The sequence below is a fragment of the Ambystoma mexicanum genome, chromosome 8, assembly GCF_040938575.1.
Source record: "Ambystoma mexicanum isolate Mex_15411 chromosome 8, UKY_AmexF1_1, whole genome shotgun sequence".
NCBI lineage: Eukaryota > Metazoa > Chordata > Amphibia > Caudata > Ambystomatidae > Ambystoma > Ambystoma mexicanum.
In genome coordinates this window covers 468187940-468204484 of record NC_090929.1, presented here as the reverse complement: position 1 = coordinate 468204484, position 16545 = coordinate 468187940, and the positions used below count along the sequence as shown (strand labels likewise).

At 46.8% G+C, this 16545-nt stretch overlaps 1 protein-coding gene across 1 annotated transcript in view; it reads right to left on the bottom strand.

Annotated features, from left to right (window-relative positions):
• Positions 1-15299, bottom strand: part of TTLL10 (tubulin tyrosine ligase like 10) — a 1071284-nt gene extending 1055985 nt beyond the window's left edge. The window contains exon 1 of the mRNA XM_069610084.1: positions 15237-15299. Within this exon, the coding sequence (XP_069466185.1) occupies positions 15237-15248 (12 nt within the window). The 5' untranslated portion in view covers positions 15249-15299. The remainder of the gene's footprint in view (positions 1-15236) is intronic.
• Between the last annotated feature and the right edge of the window lie 1246 nt (positions 15300-16545).

The following is a 16545-nucleotide window of genomic DNA, read 5'->3' as shown; positions in this document are numbered from 1 at the left end:
ATTATCTCAGTCTTGCTGGCATAGAGGCAGAGATTGTTGGAAGTACACCAGGACTGGATGGCAGATAGGCAGTCAGGGAGTATGGAAGATGCAAGAGGGACAGCAGAGAGTTTGAAAAAGAGTTGTGTGTCATCTGCATAGCACTGGAAGTTGGCGGATAAGGAGGAAATGAGGAGTCCTAGATGAGCAAGGTAAGTGTTAAAGAGCCAAGGGGAGAGGTTTGAGCCCTAGGGGACACCTCAGGTGGCGAGGGAAGTAGGTGGTGAGAAGGTGCCCAAAATGACTTGGACGAACGGTCAGTTAGGAAGGAAGTAAGCCAGTGTAGTTCCTGCTCTGAGATACCAAGGGTATCGTGGAGCTGTTTTATGAGGATAGAATGGTTAACCGTATCGAAGGCAGAGGAGAGATCGGGAGGGATGAGGACGCAGGAGAGTTGCAGCCCAGAGATGCGAGCAGTTCTTCACGGGTGTTCAGAAGAGCAGTTTCCGTGCCTCTGTTTGTTTGTTTGTTTATTTTATTTGTATAGCGCTCCAGACCCATAGGTAGATGTGCGCATAAAGAGTTCAGTTACAGGAATGAGGTATGCATTATACATGGTGCAACAATTACAAATTACAGCAATTTACATTATTTACAAAACTTCAGCAGGTTCATAGGAGATTCAGAGGTGATCGCTACTCTTTGTTCAGCAGCCAGCGAATAACCTGTTTCCTAAAGATTGGGAAGGACTCAATGGTTTTGATATTGAGGGGTAGGGAGTTCCAGAGAAGTGAGGCAAGCACTGTCAAACTGGAGCCGCCTGCTCTATTTAATGTGAATCCAGGCACTACCAAGCATAAGGAGTTGGATGACCTGATGATTCTGGGAGCGGATTTCATAGTGAATTTATTGGTGGGATATGGTGGGGCTAGGTTGTTTAATGCTTTGTAGGTGAGGCAGATGGTTTTGAGGTCGATTTATTGTTGTATTGAGAGCCATTTGCATCCAGATTGATGGTCGTGGAGACCACCAATACGTTCAGTGTGTGAGGTAAGTTGTGGAAAGTCCAGCTTCTCCAGCAGTTTCCCAAGGAAGGAGGTGAAAGAAATAGGCCAGTAGTTGACTGGACAGGTAGGGTCTGCTGAAGGTTCTTTCAGGGGGTGGGGGTGCACAAGGGAGAGCCTGAGGGAGGTTGGGAAAGATCCAGTGGCAAACAGGTGGTTGCTGAGATCAGCAAGTGCAGGTGCTAGAGAGCCAATGTTGTCCTTGATGGTTCTGGGGGAGCAAGGGGAATCCTGTTTGGAAGAGACATTCATGGAGCGGTCAACTCTGGTGACTTCTTCGGGTTTGGCAGGGAGAAGGAGGAGGGAGAGGAAAGAGTGTGAGAAGCCGTAAGAGTCCAGGGAGTGACGGAGGGGTTGGGTGGGAGGGTAGAAAGGGTCCTCATGATGTCCAGAGTTTTAGTGGTAAAGTGTGTGGCCAGTGCGCTGCAGAGGGCCTGTAATGGAAAAGGGGAGGAGGAGACTGCGGAAGGGATGGCTAGTTCCCTGCAGATTTTAAAGAGTTCAGCCATGTTGTTGGATGCACCTGATATCCATGTCTGTATGTGGATCCTTTTCTTGGCACGGATGGAGAGTCTGTATTGCCTTTGGAGCAGGTGGCAGGCAAGTTTGTAAGAGGGTGATCCTGGGATTTGCCACTTCTATTCCACAGCTCTTCGCCTGTGTTTCGGGGCTGCAAGTTCAGAGTCATACCAGGTGTTACATTTGGAGGTGGGTTTCAGGCCCATCCTCATGACTGGGGCAAGAATGTCAAGGGTGTTGGTAATGGCCAAATGGAGGTTGCTTAGAGCAGAATTGGTGGTAGAGTCTGGAGGTGGGGAAAGGAGGGGATGAATGTGAATGCGAAGGCAGCAGCTGACACTTGTTTCATTGGACAGACGTTCATGAACAATGTTGGCAGGGCTTTTGGAGAGCCTGTCAAAGGGCTGAGGGGATCCATGTGCGAGGAGAAGAGAGAATGGTCTGACCAAGAGAGTGGAGTGACCCGAGGGGTGGAGAGAGAGAGAGGTCAGAATGGATCAGGGCATCTAGAGTGTGTCCAGCCAAGTGGGTTGGGCTAGAGGGAGAATGGAGAGGGATAGTGATGCACAGAGGTCAAGGAAGAGAATGGATGCTGTGAAAGGGGCATCCAATTGGATGTTCAAATCACCCATGAGGAGGAGATTAGAGGTGGTCTAGAGCAGTGAGAAACGGAAATCAGCCCATTCAGAGAAGAACAGGGTGGTAGTGCCAGGTGGCCCGTAGATGGTACCAATGGTCAGAGAGGGGGAGGGAGAGATGACCAGCTTTCAGACCAGACTCTCAAAGAAAGAGTAGAGCTGGGTGGGTATGACGAAAGAAGAAACCCACTCAGGGAAGTTTTAAGGCAACCCCACCGCCAGCACGGTGAGGTTGTGGCTTGGAGATGATCTTGAAGCCATCAGGGAGAAGGGAGTCAAAAGCAGTGACTGAGCTGGCAGTGAACCATGTCTCGGTAAAAGCAAGAATGTGGAGGTCAGTGTCTTCAAGAAGGAGGCCGATGTCGGCAGAGTGTTTGTTGGCTGAGTGGGTGTTAAGAGTAGCCAGGTGAAGGAGGTCTCTGCCTTTGAAGGTTGAGAGCCATAGGGGCGGCAGAGGTTAGTTGAGGAATGAAAGAAGGAAATCATTGTGCCAGTAAGCATGTATCCCACCTCTTCTGGAAATTCAGATGGCACGTAGTAGTGTGCACTTACTTTGGCAGGGATGTAGTCCGATAGTAATGTTTATTCCTTTCAATTCATCATTAATTGCATGTCAATATTCTCAAGCACACGGCCCATTGCGGCTATGATACCTCCTGCCCCTAAATAGGCCTACAGGCCCCCTGACCTCAACATGTGCAAAGCGGTTCACACACCAGTGTAGTAGTGTTTTCAAGATTCCAAGTATAATTGAAAGGAATTACAGCTAAGGCAACATGCCCTCCTCCTCCTCTAGTCACACATACCAGCTTGTACCCGTGCGCTTAATGGCCCGACGATCGCATTCAGTCTCAGTATTCATAAAATGCAGGATAACTCATCGGGATACAAGGATGGATTGCAGTGACAATTACGCTTCACTCACGGCATTCTGTGGTTCCATCGCATAGCACTGAACGTGGACAGCTTACCGGCCAGTCCCCACAACTACCACAAGGTAAACCATTTCCTTTTCATGAACAAATATAATTTCAAAAAGAGAAGTTCTAAAATCTATGGTTTTCAGAAGCATGCATATCGACACACGTGCTTTCATTTTCCAGCAGGCTACTGACCAAGGTAGCAGCCTTTTTGCAGGATGCCGAACAAGGCATCATCACCCAGGCCAGGCACAAGATGAATCAATCTTTCTTAGTGAGTATGAATTTCTCTGCCAATTTGCAGAGCTCACCACACAGAGCCCTGGTTTCTTGGAAATGTTCACATTGTGCTTTCCAAAATACAGGTTTAGGAACGCAGCCAATACTTCAGGTAGGAGGCATTTGCTAATGACCGCCCATCCACATATAAACCTTTATACTAACCAACATTGCACTTGACATGCACAAATCAAATATGGAAGGTCTATGCGCCTGCATTTCACTCACTCTGGATAATGCTTCTCATGCGCCCCTAAATTGGGTTGTGGCACTGCACTGCACAATTGCAGGTCCAATCCTATGACCACCTGCTTATCTTCATGTCGGATTCAGCGCGCCCACGGTTCAACTATTCAATCACCTACTATTTTAATTGTTACTAGCATATTTTGCACTATGGCTATGATCAATCCATCGCATCCTGGAACTATTACATAATTACATTGCAATTTTCATATTATTACATTTTGTTACTAATTGTAGATCTTGCTGTTCTCTCTCTGTCTCTCTCTCCCCCCGTGTTCTTGTTCTGTTTTTGGTCCTTGTTGCCATTTGTTACATGGTTCTCTAATGTGTCCAATGTGATTTAAAATTTCCCCTTATGATTTTGGCTTGATGTATCAATGTTTTGAATTATAAGCACAGCCCTGAAGAAGAGCAGATGCTCGCAACACGTGCAGCCTGGGCACCCAAGTTTGATTGAGAAAACTAGGCTCACTCATTGCAAGTATCACCCAACACACTTGGGTTGGATACATCAATTCTTGTCCCAATTTCATGTATGGCTTGCCACTAGCCAGTCAACACATCTCTACAAATTGGAATTGACAAACTAATGAATCCAATGCAATCATCGCAGTTCTAATGTATTCATCTGTGTGCCAACACGTTTACTAACTCACTTAATATGTTATAAAATGTAAAAAAGATTATCATTTGTGGTTTCAATACAAATATCAATTTCAATGATACCAAGGGAAATGGAAGTAATCATTTTTGTGAAATCTGTGTGAGGTGCCTCCTGTGACAGCGTGCTTGCAGTTCACTCAAATCTTAACACTTGAATATCTCACAATTGGCAACGCGATTTTCAAAAAGTATTTCAGTGCAACAAATCCTGATAAGATGTAGGCACATGCCAAAAATCCTGTAAGTAGAAGTGGCCAATGTTTTCCCTATACTGTTAAAAATGAGATTAAAACAACATTTGTTTTAAATATGAAAGCATCCATGAAAATGTCTGAAACTTGCCTTATATGGGTGTATGCCTTCCAAAATGTACTTTGTGATTTTTTCAGAATATATCATAGAAGACTTCAAAAGTTATTAAGAAATGATTTTTTCTGTCACAGGTGGCCTTAAGAATAACAATGTTTTGAGAGATGGTTCAAAGGTTACTATTTTACAATGATCAAATTGTGTGGAAGAGATTTGCAATGTGGAAATAGCAGGGCATGCTATTGGCTGTCCCCTTCTCGTCTCTTGTGTGCTTCCCACCTCCCCACCCCATGCTTTAATATCCCCAATGTAGGCAATTAAGATCAGTAACCCCTATTGTCTATGATGCTTACTGTGGTCAGAGTATAAAGGCCAGGGCCTTATCTCTCTCGCCCCTTCTGGGGTTTTACTATGTGGAAACTAGCGTGACGTCCCACAAAATGGATGATCTGTACAATAAGAAATGGTGCCTTCCAACTGCTCAGTTGTCACTCGGTCTTATCTCTCGCGTGCTCTTGTATTCCTGACCCTAGAGAGTGCTCTTCCTTTCCCTTCCTCCTACTCTACCCTACTCTTCCGCCTCCCACTCTCTACTCCCTCTCCCTCTCTTTCTCTATTCTGTCTCTCTGATGCTATCACACCTCACACCTCCATTTATCGCCTATTCTCCCTCCAGTCTCAACTACTCTTCACTCCCCTAGAATTCCTATAACTCTGTGCTTTCCTACTACTCTCAACTACTCTCTAGCCCTACTACTCTCCACTACTCCCACTCCCAAGTATTTTCCACTACCCACCTGAACTCTACTCCCCTCTACTATTCACTCCACTCTACACTACACACCACCCCTCCGTCTCTGGCACTCACCCTCCTTTCACATTCCCAGTCACCCTTGCCACTCACTCTCACTTACTCCTCTTCTTTTGCACTTAGCCTCAGTCACTGTTCTCACTCACCATACACACACTCTCACACCAAATTAACACTTTCGCTCACCATCCAATACCTCACCTTAAACACTCTCTCTTAGTCTCCTCCACATACTGCTCTACCGTCCTTCCACTGCGTGGTTTCTTGGTGAACTTCCTCGCCCCATGACCTTACCCGAACACCCCACGCTCCCCTCTCCTGATTGTTCCCTTTTATAGGGCGTCATGCCCTGTTAGGTTGCCTCCTCCACCTCCCATTGGTTACTGCAATCACCTGGTTCTCTGCACCAACCTCATTCTGTCTTTCTCTTTGGGATCGCCTTCCCAAGTTAGATGTTTCAAATAGTCCTTTACGCCTGCCCCCTTTTACCACGTGGGTCCCACAGTGTCCTGGATGGAGGTTCGGCATAGACATGATGACCCTCCGTATTCGCCTTCTGCAGCAGGGAAGCGTCTCTTGCGCCAGCGCAAGCTATTTGTTGTTTCTCGGGTTCTGGGTCTTTCTTTTTTCTCTCTCCCTTGGATCCGACGGTCGCCAATCTGAATTCTGGATCTCACAGTTCTAGAAGAAAAAAGGAGAACACAGGCCAGCAGAATGCAAGGTAGGCGTGGGGCGATTTAGAGTGGTATTCCCAACATGCAACCAGGAACATGTGGAGGGACAGAGACTGGAGCCCCCCCTAGCCCCACCTCTGTGGCAGAATGGTCTCTGGCAAGCACCCCGTTAGGCCTCCTGCTCCAGGTTGTGAGGGGTCCCTATCGCCCATTGACGGGGTGAGATCCATCACCCAGTCTCATTCCTGAAACTCCATAGACAATTCGACTTAACCTTACCTATAGAAGGCACTAGCACAGCGGCATAATATGTTTGTGTGTGTGTACATATGCTATCCAGCCACAGCATTCACAGACTCACACAGTATACCAGAAATCAAAAATAACCTAGCATTTGTGTCTTTTTTGGTACCTTCTTATGTGATCCGAGCTAACACTACACATTGTTACACATACTGATCAACAACCTTGACTGTAGAGATGGTTTGGACTACAACTTCCAACAGCCAAAGGCAACCGAGAAGTATGTTTACACACAGTTCCACTGCAATGACATCAGCGGCTACTGAGTGGAGACAATGAGGCATTCCTGCTCTCTTTGTTTTAGGATGCACTGAGTCTCTGTACTGGCCATGAGTTTGTGTGCGCTCAGCTAATGCAATCCTGTTTCTCTCCTCATAATACAGGGTGAAGTTCTTGTCATTGGGGAGGCTTAAAGCAGGTGCACAGCTGGTGACTGCTCTGTTGTAGTCGAAAACATAAGGTTGCAGTCCCCCAATCCTGAAGACTATGCTGTGTGCTTACTGTACAGAACTGTATGTACATCTGCTACAGGGCTTGCATGCCTGGTCTCTGTTACAGGGCATCTTTGTTTGGTATGTTTTGATTGCTTAACTGAGATATACAAATACAAAGGTATGAACAAAGCATTCCTACGATCATGGGAACGGGCTGTATCACCACATCCTGACTCATGAATGTCTAAACGAACTGTAAACATAGCTACTGAAGAAATGGCCTGTGATCCACCTGCGAGAGGGAACAGCGAACAAAGAACACACTTGCTCTCTGCAAGGCAAATGTAATGTTGCCTGGAATGTTAGAAAAATGAAATTCGTGTCTCTATATAGAATAAAGGTTGTTGAAGGTTGTGGGTCAGAACCCCCCACCTTGTGGACCCTGCCAACTGTGAGTCATATCATCAAAAGATGCAGTATGCGAAAAGGCCCCAGTGCAATTTCTACTTCCCTTGCAATAAATAATTTGGGCACTTTCTGGGGCACCAATACACGTGGGCCCCAAACCAAAAAGAAATGAAGTTGTCCAGTCCAGCAGATTCAGGACACAGATTGACAGAATAGCTTCTTCTATTCAATTATATGCCCGCCTTTTCCTGTCTTTGGCATTGCACACCATTGAGGTGTCAAGGGATGCCCCAATTAGCATATGATTGTGTCTGAGACCAGGACAATGTCCTGTGTATTCTTAAAAGCCCAGCCAATTTCTAATGTTCACAGTTGCATTCAGTATTGGATTGCTCACTGACAGTGAAAGCAAGGAACTTTTACCAGACTCTACTCCCTGCCATGGAAACTCAGGGATGATCGACCAGAGCTCAAAAGGCCACTCAAGCTCCTGAAACAGAAACAAGACCATATTTTAAAGCACCTAGAAAAGCCACCCGATAGGCCAACACCCACAAATGTGGCACAGAAACAGGGTGTTCCCCATTGCATTTGATCAATATGTTCCAGTCGCAAAAACCCTCTCCACTGCTTCTTTAGCAGAGTCGAATGTGTTCTGCATCATTCTGCTCACATTATGGCTAGGGTGAGGATGGAGCAATTACTCTACCCTGGAAGTCCTACCACTTTGCAAACTATCTAAGCACTGTAAATGTTAGCCTAGGTCACACATTAGGGAACTGTTCAGACTGATTTCTCACTGCATTGATTCATATCTAGAAAGTGCCTACTATGGTAGTACTTACTATGAGCTATTTGCCTGTGCCACTCACTTAGAAGCTGTTCTTGCAACACTGTTTCACTTCTTGAAAGTACACACTGTGATATTACTGTTACTGTAAGTGATTTACCTGCCTAGGCTACTCACCTAGAATCTGTTCCCGCTACATCGATTCTCCTGTAGAAAGTACCCACAGTGATAGTACGAAAATCTGCCCGTAACACACTTAGATTTTGTCCTTGTTAGATTGACTCACTTCTTGAAGGTTGCACTGATTCACATCTAAAGAGTGCCCTCTGAGAAAATACTCTGATTTATTTGCCTGTGCTGCTCACTTAGAATTGCTCCTGTTAGCTTAACCCGCAGCTAGAAAGTCCCCCCTGAGATACTACTGTGTTATATTCAGCCTGTCACACACACTTAGAAATTGTTCCTGTGAGCCGGATTCACACCTAGAAGTGCCCCCGAGATATTACTGTGATTTATTTGTACTACACCCTTAGAAATGTGCTGTGATATATTTGCACCACACCCTTAGAAATTGGCTGTGATTTATTTGTACCACACCCTTAGAAATTTGCTCTTGCAGGATTGATTCCCATCTAGAAAGTGCCCCCTAAGATATCACTGTGCTTTACTCTGCCTGAGTTATTACTTTGTTTTATTCTGCCTGCCCCACACACTTAGAAATTGTTCCCGTTAGCCTGATTCACATCTAGAAAGTGCCCCCTGAGATATCACTGTTATATTCTGCCTGCCCCACACACTTAGAAATTATTCCTGTTAGCGTGATTCACATCTAGACATGCCCTCAGAGATACTAGGGTGAGTTATTTGTTCCACACATTTATAAATTTGCTCTTGCTGCATTGACTCTCATCTAGAAAGTGCCCTCTGTGACTTAGAATTGTTCCTGTTAGCCTGATTCACATCTAGAAAGTGATCACTGAGCTATTACTGTGTTTTATTCTGCCTGAGTTATTACTGTGTTTTATTCTGCCTATCCCACACATTTAGAAATTGTTCCTGTTAGCCTGATTCGAATCTGGAAAGTGCCCCCTGTGTTATTACTGTATTTTATTCTGTCTTTCCCACACAGTTAGAAATTGTTCCCGTTAACCTGATTCGCACCTAGAAGTGCCCTCCGAGATATTACTGTGATTTATTTGTTCCACACACTTAGAAATTGCTCTTGCTCTGTTGATTCTCACCTGGTAGCTGGATTCTGCTCCCTTAGATAGTACTATAATCTATTTGTCTGCGCTGCTCACTTGGAATTGCTCCTGTTGGCTTAATCTACATCTACAAAGTGCCCACTGTGACTGGTGCACTTCTAGAAAGTGTGCATTGTGATATTTCTGTGATTTAGTTAGCTCTGCTGCTTTCTTAGAACCCCCTACCGCCACCCTCTTTGGCCCTCTCCCACTGCCCGGTGACCATAATCTTGACGCAGATTGTTCATCTTGGGCCTTTACATCTACTGTTACTGGTTCATCAACCTCTTAAAACTGCACTTACCTCCCCCAGGATGGAGATCCAAACTCCTGATATACCCCCTCATCGACCCGATCCCTAGCCTCCCCGCAAAATACCCCCCTCACGGCGCATGGCCCGCGCTCTAGCACCCAACTTCATGATCCCCCCTCTATTCCCCACCTGATCGCAAACCATGTCCACTCCCTCATACATCAATACCCCCTGACGCTGCCCGCCCGCTATCCTACCATCATCCCTCGTCCAACACTAAGAGGAGCACTCTGGCGCGCCAAACAATTGCCCCCGCAAGCGTTTAACCCCCTCTCCCCATCCCACCCTAACACATCGACTTCCACTCTCCCGCTGACATCTATTGAGAACATCCTAATACCCCCCGCCCTTACACCACGCCCTCTATCGAACTCCCAATCCAGGGGAACACTCTGGTGCTCCAAACAGCACGAAGCCACCTCCACTTCCACTCCATCCTTGTGCCCTCTGAAGAAACCCTCTCCCTCTCTACCTACCTCCCATGATGCCCACTCCCTCCCTCTTAGCACTGGGGGACACACCACTACCTCGACCATCCTCCCATACCACCCTCTCCAGTCCCCATAACCCCTACTCGACCCCCGCCAACAAACCACCCCCTTCATATCCCTTCCCCCCTCTGAATGTAGCGTGTGAACGGTAGCCTCATCTCCCCCACCCTCTTATCCCCCACCCTCTCTCACACCCCTATGGCACCAAAACCCACAAAATGCAGAACATTTGACTGGTCCTCTCCCTCGACCCTCTAATCCTCACCACTTCTGCCTCTGCTCACCCTCCCAGCTGAGACCTCCCCAACTCCCCTGCACTCCCCTCTCCCCTCCACCAGTTTCCACCCCCCTTTCTCTTGACTTCTCATCCTGTACACCTAAACCCCCTTCGCTCCCAGACTCATTCCAAAATCTGCCCACCTACACCCCCTCACACCATCCAACCTATTCACCAACCTCCCAATACCCATGACCCGTCCCTCATCTCTCACATTCCTACCTCCGCCCACCTACTCATGCCGCCCCCATCAACGTAACCCTCTCAGCAGACACTCAGGCACCACAGGCACCCAGCCCCTCCTGTACCCCTCTTCAACTTGTTTCAACACCCCCGAATGTTCCTACCACACTCACCACCCCACTGGGCAGCCATTCCCTCAAGCTCCCACTCCGATGAGCACCACAAAATCCACTTCCCGTAACAAAACCACTTGCATCCTCTTTAACGCCTGTTCAGTAGCAAAAAAAAGACACAGCATTTTTGACCTCCTATCCTCTGACAAGCCGGACCTCATTTTTATCACCGAAACCTGGTTCTCTGATGACTTTGCCCCTGTAGCACACAAAGCCTTCCCCCCTGGCTACTTGCTCATGGCCCACAAAAGACCCTCCAGAGGTGGCGGAGTGGCAGTCCTTTTCAATCGTCATTTCTCTGTCTCATTTGTCGAATCCCAGACATGCACTGCCTCCTGTGAATCCCTTTTAGTAAAACTATCTCTACCACCAACCTTCACCCACAGCTTCCTCCTCATCTATAGACCCCCTGGATACGACAGACATTTCACCAACAACCTCTGTGATTCAATAGCTACCATTCAAGAAAATCACCCATCTCTTACACTCCTAGGAGACTTCAATATCTGGTTCGAATTCCCCAACAACCCCATGACTCATCCGCTGGTTCAACCTCTCCCATCATACGACTGGTCCAACCCACTCAGGTGGGCACACCCTTGATGCAATTTTCAGCTCCCATGACCTGGTCTATTTATCCCGTCCCAAACCACTCATCTGGACCAACCACTATGCCATCCGTTTCTCTATCCACATCCCTGCCCCTCCTCCTACAGCTCCCCCGGGATCTCAAATGCTGGAACAAAGTCAAGACCCTTCCCGACCTAGCCAGAGCCCTGCTTCTTTGCTCCCCTTCAACGCTCCCCCTGATAGAGCCTTAACCATCGACTCTTTCGACTCCTGGCTTAATTACTCACTAATTCCTATCACCCCCTCGCGTCCCACTTCCTCACACAATGGAGCGTCCCCCAAATGGTTTACGCCTCTCCTGAGGAATGCCAATAAACAAAATAACTCTCTCAAACACAAATGGCGAGCATCTAAAACCGATCTCAGCAGATCCATGTTCGCCCTGCACCACCGTAACTACAAAGCTGAAATCCGAAAGGCCAAAAAAGCCTATTACAATGAACGAATTTTCAACTGTGGCTGTACTGTCTTCCCTTGCGTTTCCAGCCGGGATGACCCTGGTTCATGGGCGACCCTGGTTCTTGAGAGCCGCTACATTTGATGCCCAGTCAACCAGCACAGCATCCCCACTGGCTACCGAGCTCTATATAAAAATGGCGGATGCCAGCTCAGGGGCGTCGCAACAACGTCTTTTCCAGAGGTCACGATGCTGAGCTTCTCAGTGCTTGTTCCTGTTGCCTGCAACTCTCCTTGCTCGTCCCCTTGGATCTTGCCTCCTTCCCTGGAACCTGTCTTTGTCCTTGAGTTCTTTCCCTACAATCTGCCTTCCAGGGTCTTATCCCTCTGGACCTTGCTCGGGCTCTTGCCTTCCTTGCATGCTTACCTTGCTTGGCTTTGTTTGTTTTCTCCTTATTTTCTGCCCCCATATTCTTGAGCTATTCTTGGGCTTCCCAGGTCCAGTGCTTTGCACTGCTTTGCACCACATTAATAGGTGGCCGGTCCTTTCCCGTGGTTCTGGGAGACTGCTTCCTGTTCCTGGTTAGTGCCCACTATCTGCCCTGGAATGGGCCCTCTCTGCATATCACCAGGACTGGATTGGACTCCAGCTTTCCATACTATCCTGGACCGTCTACGGACCAAGACAGCAGGTAACGGGAAGCACGGGGGGGGGGGCACACCTTGATAGCCGCATTACTGCACTGCCATAGAACAGTTTTGGCAGTGAAGTGGAGGATTTTCCTCCAGTAAAAAGCTGGAGATCAATCTGCCACTTTATCACCAAAAATCATACAAATCGGCAGAATTACTACTGGCCTAATTACTGCTGGCAGTAATTCCACTGAAATCCCCATGGAGTACTATGGTCTCCAAAAAAAAAAAATGGGGATTTACACTGCCTACCACCACATGTAATCGCGCTATAAATCCGTGGGACCAAGTGGCGGTAACAGTAATTACATTTTTCAGCGTTTTGGCAGATTTAGCACCAAAATACTGCTAAACTTCTAATGGGGGCACAAGGGCAGGGACGTTGTTTAGGGGTCGCATTTGCAACCCCTGCTGTAGTCTCCCTTGCTAACCCTAAAAAAAATTAAGAAATCTTTTTTTTTCATTTTTTTTAACAAATTGAAGCTTTTGGGCTGTGGCCAATGCCATGTGGCTCTTTGTTTTAGAGTGACTGGCTTTCTTGATCAGGCTTTTTCAGGCACACTTCAGGGGGTGAGTCACTGATTTAGTCTGTTCTTAAACACCTCAAATTCACAATGTAGAAAAAATCCTCCAAAAGCATTTACAGTAGAATAAGCATTTATTTGGACTATGGGCTTCATTACGAGTTTGCCGGTCCGGAAACAAGGGTGCTGGTTAGCTCACTGGCACCCTTGTTTCCGGATCAGCAAACTCTGAGTCTGCCTTGCATGGCAGATGTGCCTGACAGGTCTGATTGACCCTGCTGGGCGCTGCGGCCACAGTAAGCAGACTGTTCACGGAAGCACTGACAGAGTTGCCAATGGTGCCAGTGCTTCCGTGCCCCCACTCCCATAGGACTCTGTGGGAATGGGGACTTACAATTTGCTGGTGCCTGACTTCCTGGGCCACCGGACTCCTAATGAGCCGATGGCACCGGGAAGTCAGGCGCTGGCAAAATATTACGGGTCCGGCGGCAACCCATCAGTAGCACCGGCAGGGTTACCGCCAGACCCGTAATGAGGCCCTATGTATTTTGCTTTTTGCAAATTGCAGTTATAGCATATTTTTTTCTGTATGAAATGTATATCACGTTACAGTGATATAGTAACCATATTTTTCATAGTGTACTTAGAAACAGTGATATGTGATGCCACTTCCTGTTTTGTCAAGGGGTAAACGGCCATGTTCCATCAATTCCTGTGATGTCACTTTGGGGTGGGGTCAAATGACATCACTTCCTGAGATGTCATCAGTGGTCAAGGGTCATGTGTTGTCACTTCCCCCTAACCCAGGCATTTTGGTGAAATGACGTCCCTGCCTAAGTTTGTGGGTTTTGGGACAATTCAGGTAACAATGGTTGCAGGGGATGACTCGCGGTTGTTACTGCCCCCTTTTTATGTTGGGTTAAGATTTCCATCTCTTGTTTGTGGGTAGGCCGCTATGTGTGTTTGCTTTACAGCAGGTAACGAGCGTTAATGACACTGATCCCAACTTTAGGCTGAGTCATGGTGACAAGGAAGGAGAACCACCGCCGAACGGCCGATTTGTTGCAGCAAGAAAATGCCAGTTTAGACAAATCTTGAAAGCTGCATTTGCTGCATTTGCTGCAAAAACGATGTTGCAGTGTTTTCTTTATACAAAAAGATATTTTCCTCTGGACCGCCACTTTTGAGCTGTTTTGTGCCCATCGATACACGTGGCATTAAACTTTTTTTTTTTAAATGGCTCAAAGTCCCCTCCGATCTCTTTCCTTTTTTCAGTCACAGAAATGTTTTACAGTTGGATCGCGGAGCATTGGTACCTTACCCTCTCCCACCCAATCCCAAAAATTGGCATATTTCAAAAATGGATATGTCCCCGCCCACCAGGGAGCCGGGTACTCTGGTGCTCCAGTCGCCCCCCCTCCCGACCAGCCCCCCAGTCCAATTAGTTTTGGGGAAACTAAATCTCTAACAATGTTAATACTCTTTCAATACGCGACGGATAGCTTAGGGGCAACGCGCTGGTCTTGTAAACAAAGACTCCACAAAGCAGCACGTTCGGTACCTAGTCATGGTACTGGGGTCTGCACAATATAATTCGTAAAGCCACTGCCCTAAAATCTGGAATTTCATAAACTGGCTCCCCTGCCACCCATCCTAAAAAAAGGGGCATGCTATGGCTTCCCAGGCATAATACCAGAATTATGCCAAGATAAGCGTTACATTTGACACATAAGGAATCTGTCTATTTCTCCCACCTACACCACTGAAACAGGAAAACTGCACCAAGGAACCACACACACAATGCACTTTCCTTCCGCACTGAACCAGCAAAGCTGCACCAAAGAACTACAAGCACAATGCACTTTCTTACCCCCATGGAATCAGGAAAACTACACCACAGAATCACAAGTACAATGCATTTGCCTACCCCACTGAATCAGGAAAACTGCACCAAAGAACCACACGCACAATGCACTTTCCTTCCCCACTGAACCAGGAAAACTGCACCAAAGAACCACTAGCACAATGCACTTTCCTACCCCACTGAAACAGGAAAACTGCACCAAAGAACTACAAGCACAATGGACTTTCCTACCCCACAGAACCAGCAAAACTGCACCAAAGAACCAAAAGCACAATGCACTTTGATCTTGCCATGAGTCAGGCAGGTTTTCAATCATCAGCGAGTTGCCTTTCCTGATAACATTTGCCAAAGGAACATAGGAGTGGCAAGATGTGCGATTTCTCCGTTTTAGGGCACAGCTGAACTGCCTACCTGCTGTTGCATGGCAGACGAGAAGGCGCAATAGTAATTGTGTGGGATCTCTGCCGAGTCTTGGAATGGATTCCGGACTCCGGAGGGAGGTGATGAAGGGTGGGGTAGGGAGGTGCAAGTGAGGATACCAAGCCCGAGGGCGGGGCGAGGCAAGATATGCAGGCAAGCAACAGCACACCAGTCAAAGAAAAGGTGCTGCTGTTACGATGCTTTGGTTTTGCGCTTTGACGCCCCTGGGCTTTGGACGCTCAATAAATAAATACAAATGATAAAATACTGTAGAAATAATGTGGTGCTGCTAATGGCTAGCCTGCTTTGCAGACTTGTGCGGCCTTGTCTAATCTTCTTACAATTGTACTGCAAAATTGGCTACAATTTCTCAAAATAGCCGAGACCACTGACAATTAGCCTTTTAATTAAATAAAATATTTTATGCAGTGTCTGTATTTGTCTACACCAAAACCTGCATACTGGGGGGGACATACAATGAAAGATGCCCTGGGGGCATAAATACTAACACTGCACAAATTATGTTATAGTGTTTTTTTTTTATTAAAAAAAATGTATTAACAGCTTGCTCAGCGGCTGTTGCCAGTCTTTTGAACCAGGTCAATCCATGGTCATCAAAATGGTTCAGAATTTGCCATAATTCCTCAAAGTAGCCCCTGAGCATCAAGAAATACTTGTTTTCAGCAAAAAAAAGTTGTAGCAGTTTTTGCAACTGGGGCTAAGCCAGGTCACATGCTGGGGGCACAAAAACAGACATAGTAAAACAAATGTTACCTCATTTTATTTTACTTTAAAAAGTGTGTGTCTGTGTTCCAGGGCTATTTTGAGGAATTGTGGCCAATTTGTAGCCATTTTTATTTTTAAAGCCATGTGAATCCTTAGTCACCAAAACTGCCAGAAATCCACCACACTTCCTTAAAAAACCTCAGAGTACTGGCAAGTGGTTTGTTTTACCCAATAAAAAGCAATGTAACGCTTTTTTAACATTGTCCGGGCATCATGTTCAGGACTGGTAGAGGAAGCAACATAAAAAAGCACAGTGGGGGTGTGAGGATGGGGTTGGAACAGCTGCCCCTTCTATTGTATGTCAGGCCCCCTCTCTTAACCCCCATTCCTCTCCCAGCCCTGCTTTCCTTAAGGGAACAGTGGTAAAATAGCAGATTTTTGGTTTAAACCAAGGAGACACGTTTTCTTCCAGTGGAGCTGTAAAGAACTCAGGATTTGTTGCCAGGGCGAGCCCAGTGGTCGAAGTGTACGAAAATAAGTAGTGGAACTATGTTCCCTACTGGCCCCACAACAA